Source organism: Leptopilina boulardi, unplaced genomic scaffold (genome assembly GCF_019393585.1).
Source record: "Leptopilina boulardi isolate dan_hultmark-lab unplaced genomic scaffold, ZJU_Lbou_2.1 LbouV2_114, whole genome shotgun sequence".
Classification (NCBI taxonomy): domain Eukaryota; kingdom Metazoa; phylum Arthropoda; class Insecta; order Hymenoptera; family Figitidae; genus Leptopilina; species Leptopilina boulardi.
In genome coordinates, this window is record NW_026137657.1 from 406094 (window position 1) to 421670 (window position 15577).

The following is a 15577-nucleotide window of genomic DNA, read 5'->3' on the forward strand; positions in this document are numbered from 1 at the left end:
TCGAATAACTGAAAGAAACATGTACACATGTACACTGTACAAACCATTTCACAAACATCGTCATTTTACACTTTCTTGTAGCAGAAAACGTTTTAAAGCAAAATTTGCTAAATTTTTTAATCAAATCATCTCTCTATCATTATTTTAAAGTGTTCTTACATACTAAAACAATTATTTAATATTATATTTCTTAAAAAAAACATTTTTTGTTTAAAACAATTCAAAAATACCCGCCGTGAAAATGACTTTTCACGCATTTTCACGGTCCAGAAATAATGTTCATCTGATCGAAATTTGAGGTATATAAGCACCTTAAGCACCTTTATAATTCCATCTTTTTTGCACTCTCAGGCTGCAGTCCCATGGCAGCGTTTTGCGTTGCGTTTTGTCACTAGTCCCTGAGTGTAAACATAGCAAACATATATCTGCATCTCTTTTACACTCATGGTCTAGTGACAAAACGCAACGCAAAACGCTGCCATGGGACTGCAGCCTCAAAAATTTAACACAAAACGCAACCATGAGAATGCAGCCTAATTGGTCTATTGTGGATAAAGCTTAAAACGTATAAAACTCCCTATTGCATATGGCCGCAAATAGATAGAGTAACACGGTTATATGGGGTTCGATGTCAACAAATGTCGTTGTTGATTTTCTGAATTAATTTACAATCATAACTGGTTTATACTTAGTTTGTATTATGTGTACACCTTAGTATTTATGTCTGTTTATGAAAAGGATATCTAAATTTACATATTTGACAGAAATGTCAGGATATCGAAGGGTGAATTATTACGAGTTATGCAGATTGTGCACTAATAGCGAAGGCAATAAAATGAACATTTTTCGTGACGAAGGGCGCAGAAGACAACTGCAGACAAAAATTCACATGTATTTACATGTTCAAGTACGTTTTATACATTGTTTTAACAATTTTTGATATACATATACATTTAAATGTGTAATACATCTTTAGAATGTTTAGTAATTTGAACCTATTTTCAAAGTAAATATTTTTATTGTTAAAGAATTATCATTTTCCACGTTTTCTATTTATTTATATAAGATTTTCAAATGTTTTTTTTTCAAATTATATTAAATATAGAAAATTATATTCAATATCTAGAAAAGTAAGTATTGGGAAGTATATTTTTTAAATATCCAATTATTGATTGAAAGTAAAAAAAAATATTTTGAAAAATTATACAATGGCTTTAATAATAATTTGTGGATATTATATTGCAGGTGATGGAGGAGGATTCATTGCCAAAAATTGTGTGTCATGATTGTGTTAGAAAATTGGAAAACTTTGCAGAGTTTCGTCAGTCTGTTGTCAATGCTGAAGGAATGTTGGAATCATATTTTACATCAATGAATTTTAGTGAAGAATGTTTAAAAGAAGGCAAGGTTTATGTAAAAAGTACTGAAAAAGAGAAAACTCCCACACCAGAGGAACCTGCAATAGAAGATGATCCATTAAAAGTCATTGAAAAAGTACCAGCTATTGCCAACAATCAATTTATTGCTTCTCCGGAGCAACAAAATTCACATCAGCAACCAGTTCTTGTCAGCAATATAAATGCTGCTAATATACAAATCATTAGCGGTGTTCAGGCAAGAGTTCAACAATACAAATGTGCTATGCAGGTTAGTTACAAAAAAAAATTCTAAAATTAAAATCTAAGAATAAGATTTATAATATAGAAATAAATTGATATATTAATTATTAATGATAAAAAAAATAAATTCAACGAATCATACAAATTAGCAAGACATTTTTCAGATGCAATCCGGAGGAGGTGTAGCAGCAGCTGTTGTTGAGGCAACAGCAGAAACTCATTACAGTTATCAGCAGCAAACTTCCCAGCAAGTTTCATCGCATCAACAACAAAATCAAAGTCAAAATCAAATCACTGAACAAAACCAATCTCAGCCTTCCCAAATACACCAAATTCAAAATCAGATTCAAAATCAAAATCAAATATCCCAACAAGTGCAATCGTTTAGACAAATTTCACAACAGACAACAAATCAATCGAATGAAATCAGTCAACACGTCCATCAAGGTCAACTTTCGCAACAAATTCAACTTTTACAAAAACAACAACGCGATTTGCAACAAAGGCACGTTCAACAAATCGAAAAACAACAACAGCAACAACAGTCTCAGAACAATAATATTATTTTAAAGTCCGAAGAAGAAACTGAACAAACACAACAAGTGATTCAAAAAGTCCAATCGGCGGAGTTATCGCAAAAGAATGAAATTAATCCAAATTTTCCAACAGTTCAAGCATCGCCGGAAGTATTTTTAAGCTTGGGATTTAAAGACGGTTCTCTTACAACGACCCGTGATGAAAACAAAGAGTTTAAGGACTATTCAAAGTCATCAGTTGAAGATGGAAGAAATTCAATGATTTCGGAATTTTTAAGGTTGAGGCCAGTTAGTGATGCGCCATCTCTAATTACCGTCAATCCGCAAGCGGTTTCACAACACACAAGGGATATGATTTGTCGCGATTGTGGCAAAACTTTTGCCACTTTAAGCATGCTGGAAACTCACAGTTGCAGTCCGTCAGTTATAAATGAAGGCACAGAAATGGCTTCAAAAGAAGAAGTGGTTCACGTGAATGCAAATGGTGGTAGTGCCTTTAATTGTGATGTTTGTGGAAAGCCATTCAAGAGGAAAGAACATCTATTTCAACATCGAAAATTGCACAGTGGTGAGAGGCCTTACGTGTGCACTACCTGCTTGAAAGCATTCAGTCGTAAGGAACATTTAGTGAGGCATCTAGTATCTCATACTGGTCAAAAAATGCACGAATGTGAATTGTGCGGTAAGAGTTTTTCACGTAAAGATAATCTCCATAAACATAGAAAAACACACGGAGTCTCAGGTCCTTATATTTGCGAAACTTGTGGTAAATCATTTGTTGTTAAACATTATTATTTAATGCATTTGACAACACATGCGTCAAGTGCAGTAATTGATAATATAAATGGTGGATGTACAGATCCATTGCCATATAAATGTGACATGTGTCATAAAGCATTTTCAGTTAAACAATATCTTGCTTCGCATAAAATGCGTCATCGCTCTAAAAATACGAGTAATGGTCAAAATTCTTCCGTCAGTGGACAACAGTCAAATGGAAATAGTGAGATAATAACAACAACAACAACTGAAATTACTTCAGAAAATAATACAAATTTAAATCAAACAACCAATGATTCTGTTCCAATTCAAAGTGTCATTGAAAGAAATGAACAACAACAAAATGGTTCATTTGAAAATAATCATTATCAGGAAAATATCACACAGTTCCAATGAGATAAGGGGAAGCGTGTCTATTATGTTCTTTTGCCAAACGGCAACAATCATAAAATCGTTGTTGTTTAAAGCAATTGGTTTTCCCGGGGGACACGCTTCTCTAAATCCAACTCAATTAATTGAGTTCAAAGATAGTCTGAAATTTATGAAATTTCCTTATTTGGAAATCTAATCTTAAGTCGTTAGCTCAAAAGCCTAATCAGATGTATATATTTTGACCAAAAATCTATTCTGTTAATCTTTAATCAAATTCCTCTATAAATCTCAAAGTAACTTCAATTATTTTTTTAATTTCCGATGTTAATATCGGGAATTTCATGCAAATTAAATTTTTGGATTATGTATTTGTGACGCGCTCTGAAAAAAGGGACATTAGAAGCAAAAAATTATATATTATATTTTAAAATTTCAAAGAGGAACAATTTTCAATAAAAATTATTGATATATCTCTTTATTACATCTAAAAAATAAAAACTAATTTTTATTTTATATAAATAAAAAGAAACTTTTAATCAAAGTAAAATTATCGTAAACATAATCTTTATTACATCTAAAAAATAAAAACTGATTTTTATTTTATATAAATAAAAAAAAAAAATTTAAACAAAGTAAAATTATCGTAAACATAATCTAATTCATTTGCTTCTATGGTCCCTTTCTTCAAAGTGCGTCACATTTAATATGAAATTTTCAGATAAATCAGTTAGGAATTTACTGATATTTTTATTTAATTCTAAAAGGCGAGAATATCGATTAATCCGAGGCAATTCATTTTTTTGAAAATCGTTCAAATCAGTTTCAATAATTGAAATCAAAGATCAGTTTTGGATAAATAGTCATTTTTATAAATCAAAAACTATCAAAATTAAATATTGAAATTTTCACATTTCATAAAAAAATAATTGATAAGTTATTAACCAAATCATTAAAAAAACTTTATCCATTTAATTCAATCAATTTTAGTTTCATTACGTGATATTTTGTGAAAAAAAATGTATATATTGTATACACATACATATTTTATATAATATGTAAAATATATATTACATTTCATGGCTATTAATACTTAGAAAATTTTGAATAAGTTTTGAAAAATTCTTTTGGATTATTACATCTTTTTTGTATATTTTTCAAATTTTCAAAATAACAAATGCCTATATATTGAAAGTGAAAAAAACCAAAATTAGAAATCAGCCTAGTTTTTTTTTGTAGTTTGCTTATTTTATTATATTTCAAAAGTGAAATTGATTTATAAAATAAAAAATTATCTGAGAAAAATAAGTTTAATTTAGTTTTAAAAAAAAGGATAAAATTTACTTCGTCATTTAAAGTAATATGGACTGACTTTTTGTTTCTTACTTTTGTACATAGTTTTGAAAAAGAAACAATTTTATTTTGTTTAATATGCCAAATTTTTTTCTTTACTTCTTGTCGAATTAAATAATTATATAAACAAAATTATTGAATGTATTTTCATAAAATTATTAAAGATTTTTGAATTTAATGCATGAGCTTTGAAAAAATCATTCTTTGCTAGATTTAAAAAAAAATTATACTATTTTTAAACTTATATTTAAAGTTTGATAGAAAATTAAGAGATAAAAAAAAATTATTAATTTTAAGGATATTATTTTTTTAATACAATTCTTCTGCAGTATGAAGAGTGTCTTGAAGCTCTTTTTTATGGTATAAAGAAAAGAGTTGGATATTGTAAAAACATGAAAAATATTTACTGAAAATTAATTATTTACTATATATATTATTATTATTTATCTACATTATTTATTAAAATATAAAAAATATATTTAAAAGAGATAAAAACTCAAAACAAGAAACAACAAAATTTGTTGCAAGTATTTTAATTAGATCTGTCACTAAAATTTTTGTAGAATACTACTGGTTTAAAAAAAAAGTTGTAACGTAGTTTTTATTAATCGTTGAATGATTAATAAAAAAGATCTCTTTACGTGTGATAAATTATGACGCTTGATTTTAAAAATTTAAATACTTTATGCAAAGTAACATACCATGTCACAATAACACAGTAAAAAAAATAATATAAAGAAAAGTAAAAACAAAAATTGAAAAATCTTGTGAAATATCATTCATGATCATTTTTAATGTTCAAAGAAATATTATCAATGTTTAAACAAATTTTCAATTGTCACTGTAAATTTAATTTGTATCTAAAGTATCAATAATCTAATATTTGGAATATTCTTCGAATTTTAGTTTTTTTTCAGTAAATAATAAAGACACAGAGATGTATGTTTTGCTAATCAAGAATCTCAAATTCAAAATACTATATTTTTATTGTTCATAAATTACTACATTACATTTTTTCAATTTGTATTTGTGATTTAACTCACGAACTGCAAAAATTAAATCAAAAATCGAGTTAAGTTAATTTAATAATTCAAAAAATTTTTTTTTTACTCAATTATCTATATTCATAGTTACTTGGTGTACCGAGTAATTTATAACAGTTGTACATAACTAATGTAAAATTACATTCCGATAGCCTAACTTTTAAAACAAATTTATAAAACATTTAATTTTAAAGGTAAATAGTTTTTTAAATCAAATAGTTGCAAAACAATACATATGTGCCAAACAAACAAAATAAATAAATAAATAAATAAATATGAACATAGAGTAATTTAAACTTTACTTTCTTTTTTTGTTTACAAAACATTAATAATTTAGTTATTGAATTTTATGAAATTTTTTTATTCACATTGCCATACTGTAATTTAATTTTACACATTAAGAATAAATTTAAAAGAAAAATTGTGATAGTTTCCGAAAACTCTAAAATACACGTAATTGAGATTAGTTATTATAAAATGTTCCATTTAAGTATGAATTATTGTCTAATGTAAAAGCCTCTGTTGATAAACAGAAGAAATATTTAATAATTTTTGTGAATGTTCGGATTGGGCTGTATTATTCTATATTATAAAAATGTAATTTAATTTTCAAGTGAACCATTAGTCAAAAAGGCAAATAAATCAAGAATTTATTAAAAATTGCCTTGATTTAAAGAAAATTTTGTTGTATTGTATAATTTTGCTTTAATTTTTCTAATGCTGGCACGTTGAATTTACAGAATGTAATCAATGTCAATAATGTTGAGAATTGTGTTGCGTAAATATGTATTACTCGACTAATTAGAAGTGTATAGTAATTATCTATAACTAGTATTTAAGTTACTGATTTAAGGCCAAAGATTATATTATGTATAAACATTTAAGACTACAGCTAAAAAAATAGACAAATAGATTTAAGCTAAATAATAATTATTGCACGTTCACTTCCGACGGATTATTGTAATATCAAAAAAAAGCGTTCTTTTATTATTATATTTAACCATTAGTGCATTTCTAATTAGCATAATTAAAATAAATCGATTCACAGTCTAAGTCTACGTTATGACTAAATTTTATCAGCAATAGACTGTAACTAATTTTTTTGCGAAATTGCACAATAATGTATTTATGTACTACAATACCTTCAACTGGGCTAATTCCGGAGACATAAAACTTGCCTTTTATTACTTAATTTTTGTTAAATTACAAAAATGTATGAAATGAAAATATAAAATATTCCCTACAGTATTTTTTTTTTCCAACAAATTTTAAGTGTCCGTATTTAGCCTAATTGTCCGAGATTACTCAAGTTGATGGTACTATAATATTATTAATTCTTAGAAAAAGAGAGCTATACTTGTGCTGCAATAACTATCTGTAGAGTTTTTATCGAACGTTTAATTCATAAACGCATATTAGAGTATGGCATGAGTTTATTTTATTATTACAATAAACTACTGTGTGAATAGTATTCAAATTTCTTTTACTCTCATTTTCTTACCTATAGTTCTTATACTTCCAATTTTCCTAGAATGTTAAAGGGCTAAATGTTGATAATTTTCAAAATTTTTTAAATTTATTGATCTTTTATAATAACCAATAATCTTAATCTTAAGATAATTAGGTCAAAATAATTGATGATTTATTTTTACCGTATAGTTTTTGACACACATCACTTTCACTTTTTTTATTCATTCATTTAATAATTTATTTTACTCAATTTTTTTGCAGTTTAGGCGAAATATCGCTTTTTCGTCTTAATTTAAGAATAAATTACACATCACTGGGATACACAAAAGTAGAATTCCAGTGTATTAAAAAATTGTTCATTATACATCAGGCTGATCAATATTGATTTTAAAATCAGATAAATTTTTTCCAAATAATTTCACCCACGAGAAGTAGAATTCTAGTTTTTTTAAATGAAGTTGAAGAGTCTTTTTTGAAATATCTACGCTATCGATATCTTTATACTGATCGAATTTTTTATTAAATTGTGACTTTGTAGACTTACTCGTTTCTTTTCTTGCCTTTGAAAACAGTGCATGCAAATCAGATAAAGCAGCCAATACATAATAACTGCAATTATCTTTAGGACCTTGAATAATTTGATCAGTTGCTTGTTTGATACTCGAAATCGTATCCAATTCTTCATTATCCGTTGCAGATGTTTCCTGAAAAAATTTAAAATTTCTATAAAAAATTATTTAAAGGCATACAAAATTTTACTTACTGTAAAAATTCGCTGAAATACAGCATTGATAGCTGAGTCAATGTTATGAAAATTCTTTTTCTCATTTATATTTTCACATACATAGAGAAAGACTTGTGATGCCAATTTTGATGAATTTAAATGATCACCATAAAAATGTAAAACAACGTATGCGTAGGAGCACAAAACATTTATCAAATTAAAATGTACACTTGGAGATACTTTCTAAATAAAAAATACAATTAAATTATTTTTCTGTAAATGAAGTTATTTTTAATTTTGTTATTTAACAAATAGATTCTTACCATTTGACTATTCATGGCAGGTACTGAAATTAAGGATGGACATAATTTTTCATACTCTGGGACTTCGTCAATTTCTCGTACTAATTTTACTTCAACACATTGTTCCCACCAGGGAATCCATTCTGGTAAAATTTTCTCGAAATTATTACTTTGAATAATTGCTTCAAATTCCTGCCTCTCAGAATTTGTTAATGAGGACCACAGTTGATCAACATCATTTAAGTCAATATTCGCAATACGCTCTTCTAAAGAAATTCCCTAAAATTGAATACGAAATATTATTTTTATTACAGTAATAATTTGAATTATCGTTTTGTTTCAGTCTGACATTTTTTTTAAAAATACTTTCCTTGTAAATTAATAAAAAAAATACACAAAATAATCAAATTATTATTATTATAGAAATTTAAATTATATTGACTCACATCCTCGTCATCAGAATCCAATTCTTCGCAATCATCTTCATCATTTAGGATTTTTTCTACAATACTTGGCTCTTCCGTCTCACGTTTTAATCGTTCCAAAATATCCAACATTTTCTTTTTATTCTCAGGATCATAGTTTCGAACCTTCATTTCCATCTCTACCCAATTTTTATAAAATAATTCTGAACAAGCTTCATGTTTTTCAGACTTGTAACAATTTAAGGAACAGTAATTAATACTGCATTTTGGACAAGTATACTGCATTGGATTCTCATTACATCTAAAAAAAAAGTAAAGTAAATTACTGTTTATATAAAAGTTACATCTTAATTTATTATTTTAAAGTATTTTTTTAAATTAAAAAAAAAATGCCTTTACCATCAAATTATGAATTTTTTTTTCAATGACCTAACACTTTAAGGTTAAATTTACAAGAGGAATTTTTATAAAAATTAAATGAAAAAATGAGTCGATTACAAAAAATAATTAGAATTGAATTATATATTTAAAACTTACATTGAACACAAAGTGCTTCTGTCATCTTTTGATTTGTCTAAACTAGTCATTATTGTTTAAAGTAAATTTTATTTTAATACAATTATAATTATATTATTAAATTCATTACTTTTAACAGCTTTGTTTTGGTCAATTTATTGTTTATTAATCTTATTGTTATACACGTGATACTACTGTGTCAAATCCAGAAAAAATTGAAACCGGTTTCTTTCTCTTTAAATTAGCAGAGGTGTCGCTTCTAGCGGCAAAGTTTATAACTAGATAGAAATGGACAAAAATATATCTCTGTCCTTTTCTCTAACTCATGCTTCACGTTCGCGAAACTATTGTGCATTGACCTTAAAGTGTAAAATTTTTGTAACTAGACTATGAGTGCGAAAAGGACAAATATATACTCATGATCTAGTTACAAAATTTGTTGCTTCATGTGATTCAACCCTTAAACTCCTTCATCGTGTGATTGTACCTTTAGATTTCTTACCTTTGGTCTTCTTCCTACATACCAATTCTCTGGTCTAACAAAATTTGAATGTTCGGCGTATTTTGTTTACTTTTATATGAAACGGAATAAAATATAAAAATGTATAAAACTAGCAAATCTTCTGATAAGCAAAAGTCTGTTGAAATATGCGAAATAAAGGAAGTAAGTATAAACAATACATTTTTTTATATTTTGTGACAATAAAATGAAAGTTATTTAACTAGAACTTTTATTTATTTTTTTTACCATTGAGACATAAAAAAAAAAATTTAAACAAAAAAAAAGTGGGATTTTTTGAGTAATCACAAAAGGACGTTTTACAAATAAAAATGTTTTTCAGTTATGTGCTAAGGTGACGGAAAAAATATGCTATCCAGAAGGCGTTGAAATGTTAAAAGAAAGTTTATTAAAATTTTCCAATTCCAATTCGGAAAAATACCAGTCAGACAGACATTTATTGATAGAAGCTGTACTCAAAAGTTTATTAAAAACCAAAGTAACAACAAATCATGTTGATAACATTATTAATCGTATTATTATTGAATTTCCATATTGTGGAAAAAGGATATTAGTACAACTTGTTGACTTTTGTTTAGCAAGAATACAAAATAATGACGATGATCATATGTGGCAAGTATAATGTGTATTAAATTTATATAATACCAGTATATTTCCATCTAATTTAATGGAATTTAATTATTTTCATTTTAGTTGGAAAGATTTATTACCACCATTATTACAAACACTTAGAGAAGAAAAATATATTAATCACAAAGGATCCGAAATAACTGGATTAGAGTACAAATCCGCAATTGTAAAAATAATAAGTCAAAGTCAATGGGATTTGAAACTCTTAACGTCACTTGCAAAAATGTTTCGGTAAGTTTACTTTTCAGTTTGAATTTTTTTTTTTTTAATATTATTTAATCTAATATTGAATTATTTTAGTGAGATGTCATTGGAAAAAAATGATCTCGATCTTGTTCTAAGATCTTTAAGTAACGCGCTTCTTGAATCTGATCTTAGTGAGATTCCTCCTTTGGTTCATCAACTTCTTCGACTTAGCGATGATAGCAGATTACTTTTAAATATACTTTGTAAATATTTTTCTCAAAGATATGACGAAACTACACAGGAAAGTTGTCAAGATATAGGACATATTGATATAAGAAATATAAAAGAATCAGAAAGCACAGTATTATATCATATATATCAAGCAGTGCAAATGGATCAAAAGATTTTAAAAAATTATTTACGATTTCTTAAAAATGTTACTAATAAACCAGAATTTATTATGCAGACATTTATAATATCAGTTTTATTATTTAATGTTGATTTCTTCAAAGATCAGGTAATAAATTTAATTGACAATTTGATTTTACATTATAATAAAATCAAATTAACATTGTAGGTTTTTGAAGTACTGAAATTATCGATCGTTCGAAGATATCACGAAGAAGAAAGAAGTAAAAATAATTTATGGTTAAGAAATCTCATACCCAATGAATGGAAAGTTATTGAAAAAATCGACGATGTTATTGAGAATAGGTATATAAAAAATCAAATTTTTTTTGTTCAGCTAAAATAGATAAGAGATAACAAAGATTTTATTTTACAGTAAAAAGGAGCGAAGTAATATTCTATCAAATCTTTTAGAATTTGCTTTTTATCTAATGGGAAGTGAAAAGAAAATTGGAAATGATGATACAACTGTTCTTTGGGAAATTGGAACAAAAATTGTTCAAAGAATAGCTAAAAAAGAACATGAATCGGGATCAAGTATTTTACTTTGTCTATCTGAGAGAATAATCTCAAATGAAAATTCCTTTTTACAGTATACAGGTAAAAAGAAACTAATATAATTTCTTTTATAACAAGATTTGTCAAGTATAATTATTTGCTTTTTAGTAAGATAATTTAAAAAAAATATATATTTTTTATTAACAGATTGCTTATCGTATATGTGTCGACGATTGGCTTTAGTTACAACAAATCATCAATCGATAATTACCTCTTTATTAGAACAATTACTCTCAAAAGCAGGAAGTGACGTAATGCCGGTTGTATCAGCTATTCTTCCCTTATTGAAAACATCGCAACGTGTACGAGATACTTTTGTGTTAGTCTTGAGGAAAGCATTGACAAAAAGTGATATTTATTTGCGAAAAATGGCGGTATTGGGTTTTTTAGAATTATTGAAGAATTTAAAAGTATCATCACTGAATGCCTTAAGTCAAGGAAATAATTGTTCGTCTTCCACTTCAACGTCTTCATCCTCAATTGTTACCCAAGTTTGTATAAATTTTGTATTTTTGTATCTTATAAAATTTTCTCTAATGCTTTTTTTTACAGGCAGCACTTGAAAGAAATACAGCTAGGATTATACAGGATCCTAAATATAATATGTCTCTTTGTCATGAACTATTATCTATTTTAAAAAGATGTTTAATGTATGATTGTCAAGTGCGCTTATATTTATACCAAGGTAAGAATCGAAAGAAACGATAAGAAATTTTGAATATTAACATTTTTAATTACAGGTATTTACGATGCTGTTGTTATTAATATGGAATTAGCAGAATACGTGACGGAAATGTTACTTGAGCATTTCATGGTCTTCTACGAACCTAATGAAGATATTTTGCCACCTCTAATTTTTGATAAATCAACTATTACACAAGGTGCCGATGAAATTTTACAGGAACCACTTGGGGATTTGATTTTTCTCATTCAAAAATTGTATATAAAAACAGCTTTAAAAAATTATGCTGCCATCAATTCATTTGCAACAATATTAGAATCACTGTGCAAAAGGATACCTTTAACGGAAGCTGAACATCTTAATTTGGTAAATCGAAATCGATAACAATTTAAGTTATAAAAGTTCAAAATTGATATTTAATGGAAAAAAAAAATTTTTCAGAATGAAACAACTGATTTGTTAGATAACGTTCCTAAAGCACAACAGACGCTGCATCATCTAAAATTGACGATATCTGTTTGTGAAGCCTTAATAGCTTTTAAATTTGGATCTTGGTCGAAGGATAGTGATCATACTGCACAAAATATTAACAGTTTATTTAAGACGTATATACGTTTTATTGATTTTCTCAAGCCAGTGAGTTTTTTTTTTTACTTTACTAAATTCTTATTTGTTTTTTGTATTATTGAAAATTAATAACTGTTTTTTTATACAGAAAAGTAATAAAAGTAAAAAAGGTGACCCTAAGAAGGTGGATAAAGATGTAACTGATAGAAGTATGATTCGTAAAAATACTCGTGCCGTCACATTGAAATTACCAAATACTGTTATGGACATTCAAACTGTTCATAAAATGTTATCACTGCTGTTTGAGTAAGTATTTGTAAAGAAAATAGTTAATAAAGTTGATAAAAAAATATGTGACTATAATCAAATATCTATTTATTTTAGAGAAAACTTGACGTGGGCAACGAAAGAAGAAGTTGAAATTTTAAAACAACGCGTAGAATTCAATAACTATGTGTTACAAACTTGTCTGCAGTTAATTCGTAATGAGAAAGCATTAAAAAAGAATTCTATTAAACAACACAAAGATAAATATTCAAAAACATACATCCAAATTGGCCGGTATATTGTATTATTATTTACTGTTCATAATCTTTTTAATGTTTATTTATCTATTTTTAATTTTTTATTTATAGATTACTCTTTAAGAATGTCATATCAAATTTGGATCAAGTTCAAGAAATTAATCCCATTTCTTCAGTGCATGCTGTTGAATGTTTCAAAGAGCTTTGCGATTTAATTTGCAATTCATGGACTTCAGAATTACCGGCGTTTCTCTGTATGTCAGGTAACAAAACGATAAAGAATTTAAAATAATTTAATTATTTTCTTTCCAATTCTTAATGAAAATGATTATTTTATCATTTGTAGGCGATGCTATTGAGAAAGAAAGACTTGATACTAACATTGACACTATTTTAATTGAATTAAAAAATAAATTTATCGCTTCACTCCAAGTTGATGAAGAAGATGATTCGAATTTAAAAAAAGTTCCTCTATACCTCATCGAAACCATTTCGTATTTCGTTCATAAAATGACATTTGAAAGAGGCGTAATCAGTAACGATGTAAGTTTCCTATTAATTATATAAATATAAATATATAATACCTATTAATAAATAAATAATTAAAGTATATTAAAATTTAAAAATTTTTTTAAAATAAAGTTTTAAAATTATATTTTAGATGCAAGATTGGTTGAAAACTCAAGCTGCAACTGTAATTAATGATCCGTCTATTTGTCTAATAATCATTCAATTGATGTTGTTTGTTGATGTTCGAACAACAGATTACGGTGAAATATTTTTACAAAATATTAGTCAAGATTTGTGTGACAAATTCGCTGAGGTAGAATAACAATGTTTAAAGAGTAAAAATTATAATAATTTTGTTTATTTTAATAATCATTTTATGTTTTTAGGATAATCAATCCGATACGGGAGAATATGAAATAATAAATGTTTCAACTTTTGTTCAAATTGCTTGTGCAGTGAACAATGCTATTAAATCGAAATTACAAGATGTTGTTTTGTTATTTAACAGAGTCAAAGCGGAACAAATTTTAATATGCACTCCAGGACTAGAAAATGATGAGAGTATGTATTTAGAATAAAATTTTTTCAATGCTAATTAAATGTAATTGAAAATTTTTTTTTTAGTGCGTCAAAAAATAAGAGACACTGAAATACAAATTTGCAAACAATTGAGCAGTATTGCTATGAATCTTCATTTGTTGGCATCGATTAAAAAAACACATGGTTTACATTCTGATGCTCTTTTAAAAAATATTCATCAAATTTTCAATATATTGAGTAATCTCACGAAATATTTCATCAGTAAATGGAAACCAGAAAACACAACAAACGTTTCAAATAAGTAAAACTATTTTTTCTTAATGTCTAATTAAGCTTGGAAATTTAATTTTTATTTTCATTTTCTTAATATTTTTCAGATTCAAAATGTTAGTAGAAGTTGCTGGAAAAACTTTGAAGCCTCAAGTTGAAACTTATATTTATAATCTAGAAGTACGTTTAAAAATATTTTCTTATCAAGTAAATAGCATCAAGTCAGTAAAACTGATTTGAGTTCTGATAGATTATATTTGTAACTGACAACTGTTTAAATGTCGATATATTTTTTTTATCCAGGAGGACATAAAATCACAGGGTAAAATAAATGATTCAAAAGGACGACGAAATAAAATTTTAAGGGAAACTAAGCTGATACCTCGAGTTATTCATGAAATTGAACAATTTAATAAGGACATTCTTCAGCTGTCTAAAAAATGCAAGGTATGTATTTGCATATTTTTCTAAAAAAAAAACGCCAAAATTTAATGTTTCGAGTTACAAATAAACATTACAAATTCAATTTTCATATTTTAAAATTAAATTCACTTTCTGTTTAAGATTGAATTCAATAAACACATTAAACAGAGTCACACGAGAGAATTTTCAATTAATAAAAGGCAGCTTGTTGAAAATATAGAGCGAATTGGAATGAGTATGGTGAGTACATTATTAAACAGTTTTTTTTTTTTTTAATTTTATAGAAGAAATAATAAATAATTAATATTTTAGCTGACAACTCAAAATACAACGCACAATACAAGCAGAAATGAAGAAGAAGAAATTGAAGATGACGATGATGAAAATAGTGATGAGAGCGAAGAAGAAAATGAAGTTTCAGTTTCCAAGAGACGTAAATTAAACTCATCTTCTGAGTAATAAATTCTTTATTTCTTTTGTATTTGATAAATCTTATTTTTTTAAAAATAAAATTACAGTTAAATTTGAAAATTTTAACCTATTCTGTTTTTAATAAACCTTTATCTTTAAATGACAAAAATACAAAATGTATGAAAAATTAATATATTCAAAGTGAGTTTAG

The 15577-nt window shown here is 26.5% G+C and overlaps 3 protein-coding genes across 3 annotated transcripts; 2 read left to right on the top strand and 1 right to left on the bottom strand.

Moving 5' to 3' along the window:
- The first annotated feature begins 572 nt into the window (after positions 1 to 572).
- On the top strand, positions 573 to 7171 carry LOC127282093 (zinc finger protein 853-like). The gene is made up of 3 exons (XM_051306179.1): positions 573 to 907; positions 1246 to 1647; positions 1784 to 7171. The coding sequence occupies exons 1-3, from the start codon at positions 731 to 733 to the stop codon at positions 3329 to 3331; spliced, it is 2127 nt and encodes a 708-aa protein (XP_051162136.1). The 5' UTR covers positions 573 to 730; the 3' UTR covers positions 3332 to 7171.
- Positions 7172 to 7356: 185 nt separating this feature from the next.
- On the bottom strand, positions 7357 to 9369 carry LOC127282163 (zinc finger HIT domain-containing protein 2). Its single transcript, XM_051306277.1, has 5 exons — positions 9159 to 9369; positions 8643 to 8922; positions 8218 to 8475; positions 7934 to 8137; positions 7357 to 7874 (listed from the first exon to the last, which is right to left on the bottom strand). The coding sequence occupies exons 1-5, from the start codon at positions 9206 to 9208 to the stop codon at positions 7530 to 7532; spliced, it is 1137 nt and encodes a 378-aa protein (XP_051162234.1). The 5' UTR covers positions 9209 to 9369; the 3' UTR covers positions 7357 to 7529.
- Positions 9370 to 9645: 276 nt separating this feature from the next.
- Positions 9646 to 15492, top strand: LOC127282011 (Fanconi anemia group I protein homolog). Its single transcript, XM_051306078.1, has 21 exons — positions 9646 to 9801; positions 9980 to 10269; positions 10351 to 10518; positions 10588 to 10990; positions 11051 to 11187; positions 11258 to 11481; positions 11587 to 11930; positions 11992 to 12124; positions 12180 to 12487; positions 12563 to 12757; positions 12837 to 12994; positions 13073 to 13249; positions 13324 to 13475; positions 13559 to 13755; positions 13874 to 14035; positions 14109 to 14283; positions 14347 to 14563; positions 14640 to 14712; positions 14836 to 14979; positions 15097 to 15195; positions 15268 to 15492. The coding sequence occupies exons 1-21, from the start codon at positions 9739 to 9741 to the stop codon at positions 15412 to 15414; spliced, it is 3966 nt and encodes a 1321-aa protein (XP_051162035.1). The 5' UTR covers positions 9646 to 9738; the 3' UTR covers positions 15415 to 15492.
- Positions 15493 to 15577: the final 85 nt, after the last annotated feature.

Bases quoted from the DNA above. Each gene is read 5' to 3' on its own strand.
- LOC127282011 (XM_051306078.1), top strand. From the start codon at position 9,739: ATGTATAAAACTAGCAAATCTTCTGATAAGCAAAAGTCTGTTGAAATA. The intron at 9,802-9,979 runs GTAAGTATAAAC...AATGTTTTTCAG, and splicing joins AAATATGCGAAATAAAGGAA to TTATGTGCTAAGGTGACGGA. The intron at 12,125-12,179 runs GTAAGAATCGAA...TTTTAATTACAG, and splicing joins GCGCTTATATTTATACCAAG to GTATTTACGATGCTGTTGTT.
- LOC127282093 (XM_051306179.1), top strand. From the start codon at position 731: ATGAAAAGGATATCTAAATTTACATATTTGACAGAAATGTCAGGATAT. The intron at 908-1,245 runs GTACGTTTTATA...ATTATATTGCAG, and splicing joins ACATGTATTTACATGTTCAA to GTGATGGAGGAGGATTCATT. The intron at 1,648-1,783 runs GTTAGTTACAAA...GACATTTTTCAG, and splicing joins AATACAAATGTGCTATGCAG to ATGCAATCCGGAGGAGGTGT.
- LOC127282163 (XM_051306277.1), bottom strand. From the start codon at position 9,208: ATGACTAGTTTAGACAAATCAAAAGATGACAGAAGCACTTTGTGTTCA. The intron at 8,476-8,642 runs GTGAGTCAATAT...ATTCAATTTTAG, and splicing joins TGGATTCTGATGACGAGGAT to GGAATTTCTTTAGAAGAGCG. The intron at 7,875-7,933 runs GTAAGTAAAATT...AAATTTTTTCAG, and splicing joins TATTTCAGCGAATTTTTACA to GAAACATCTGCAACGGATAA.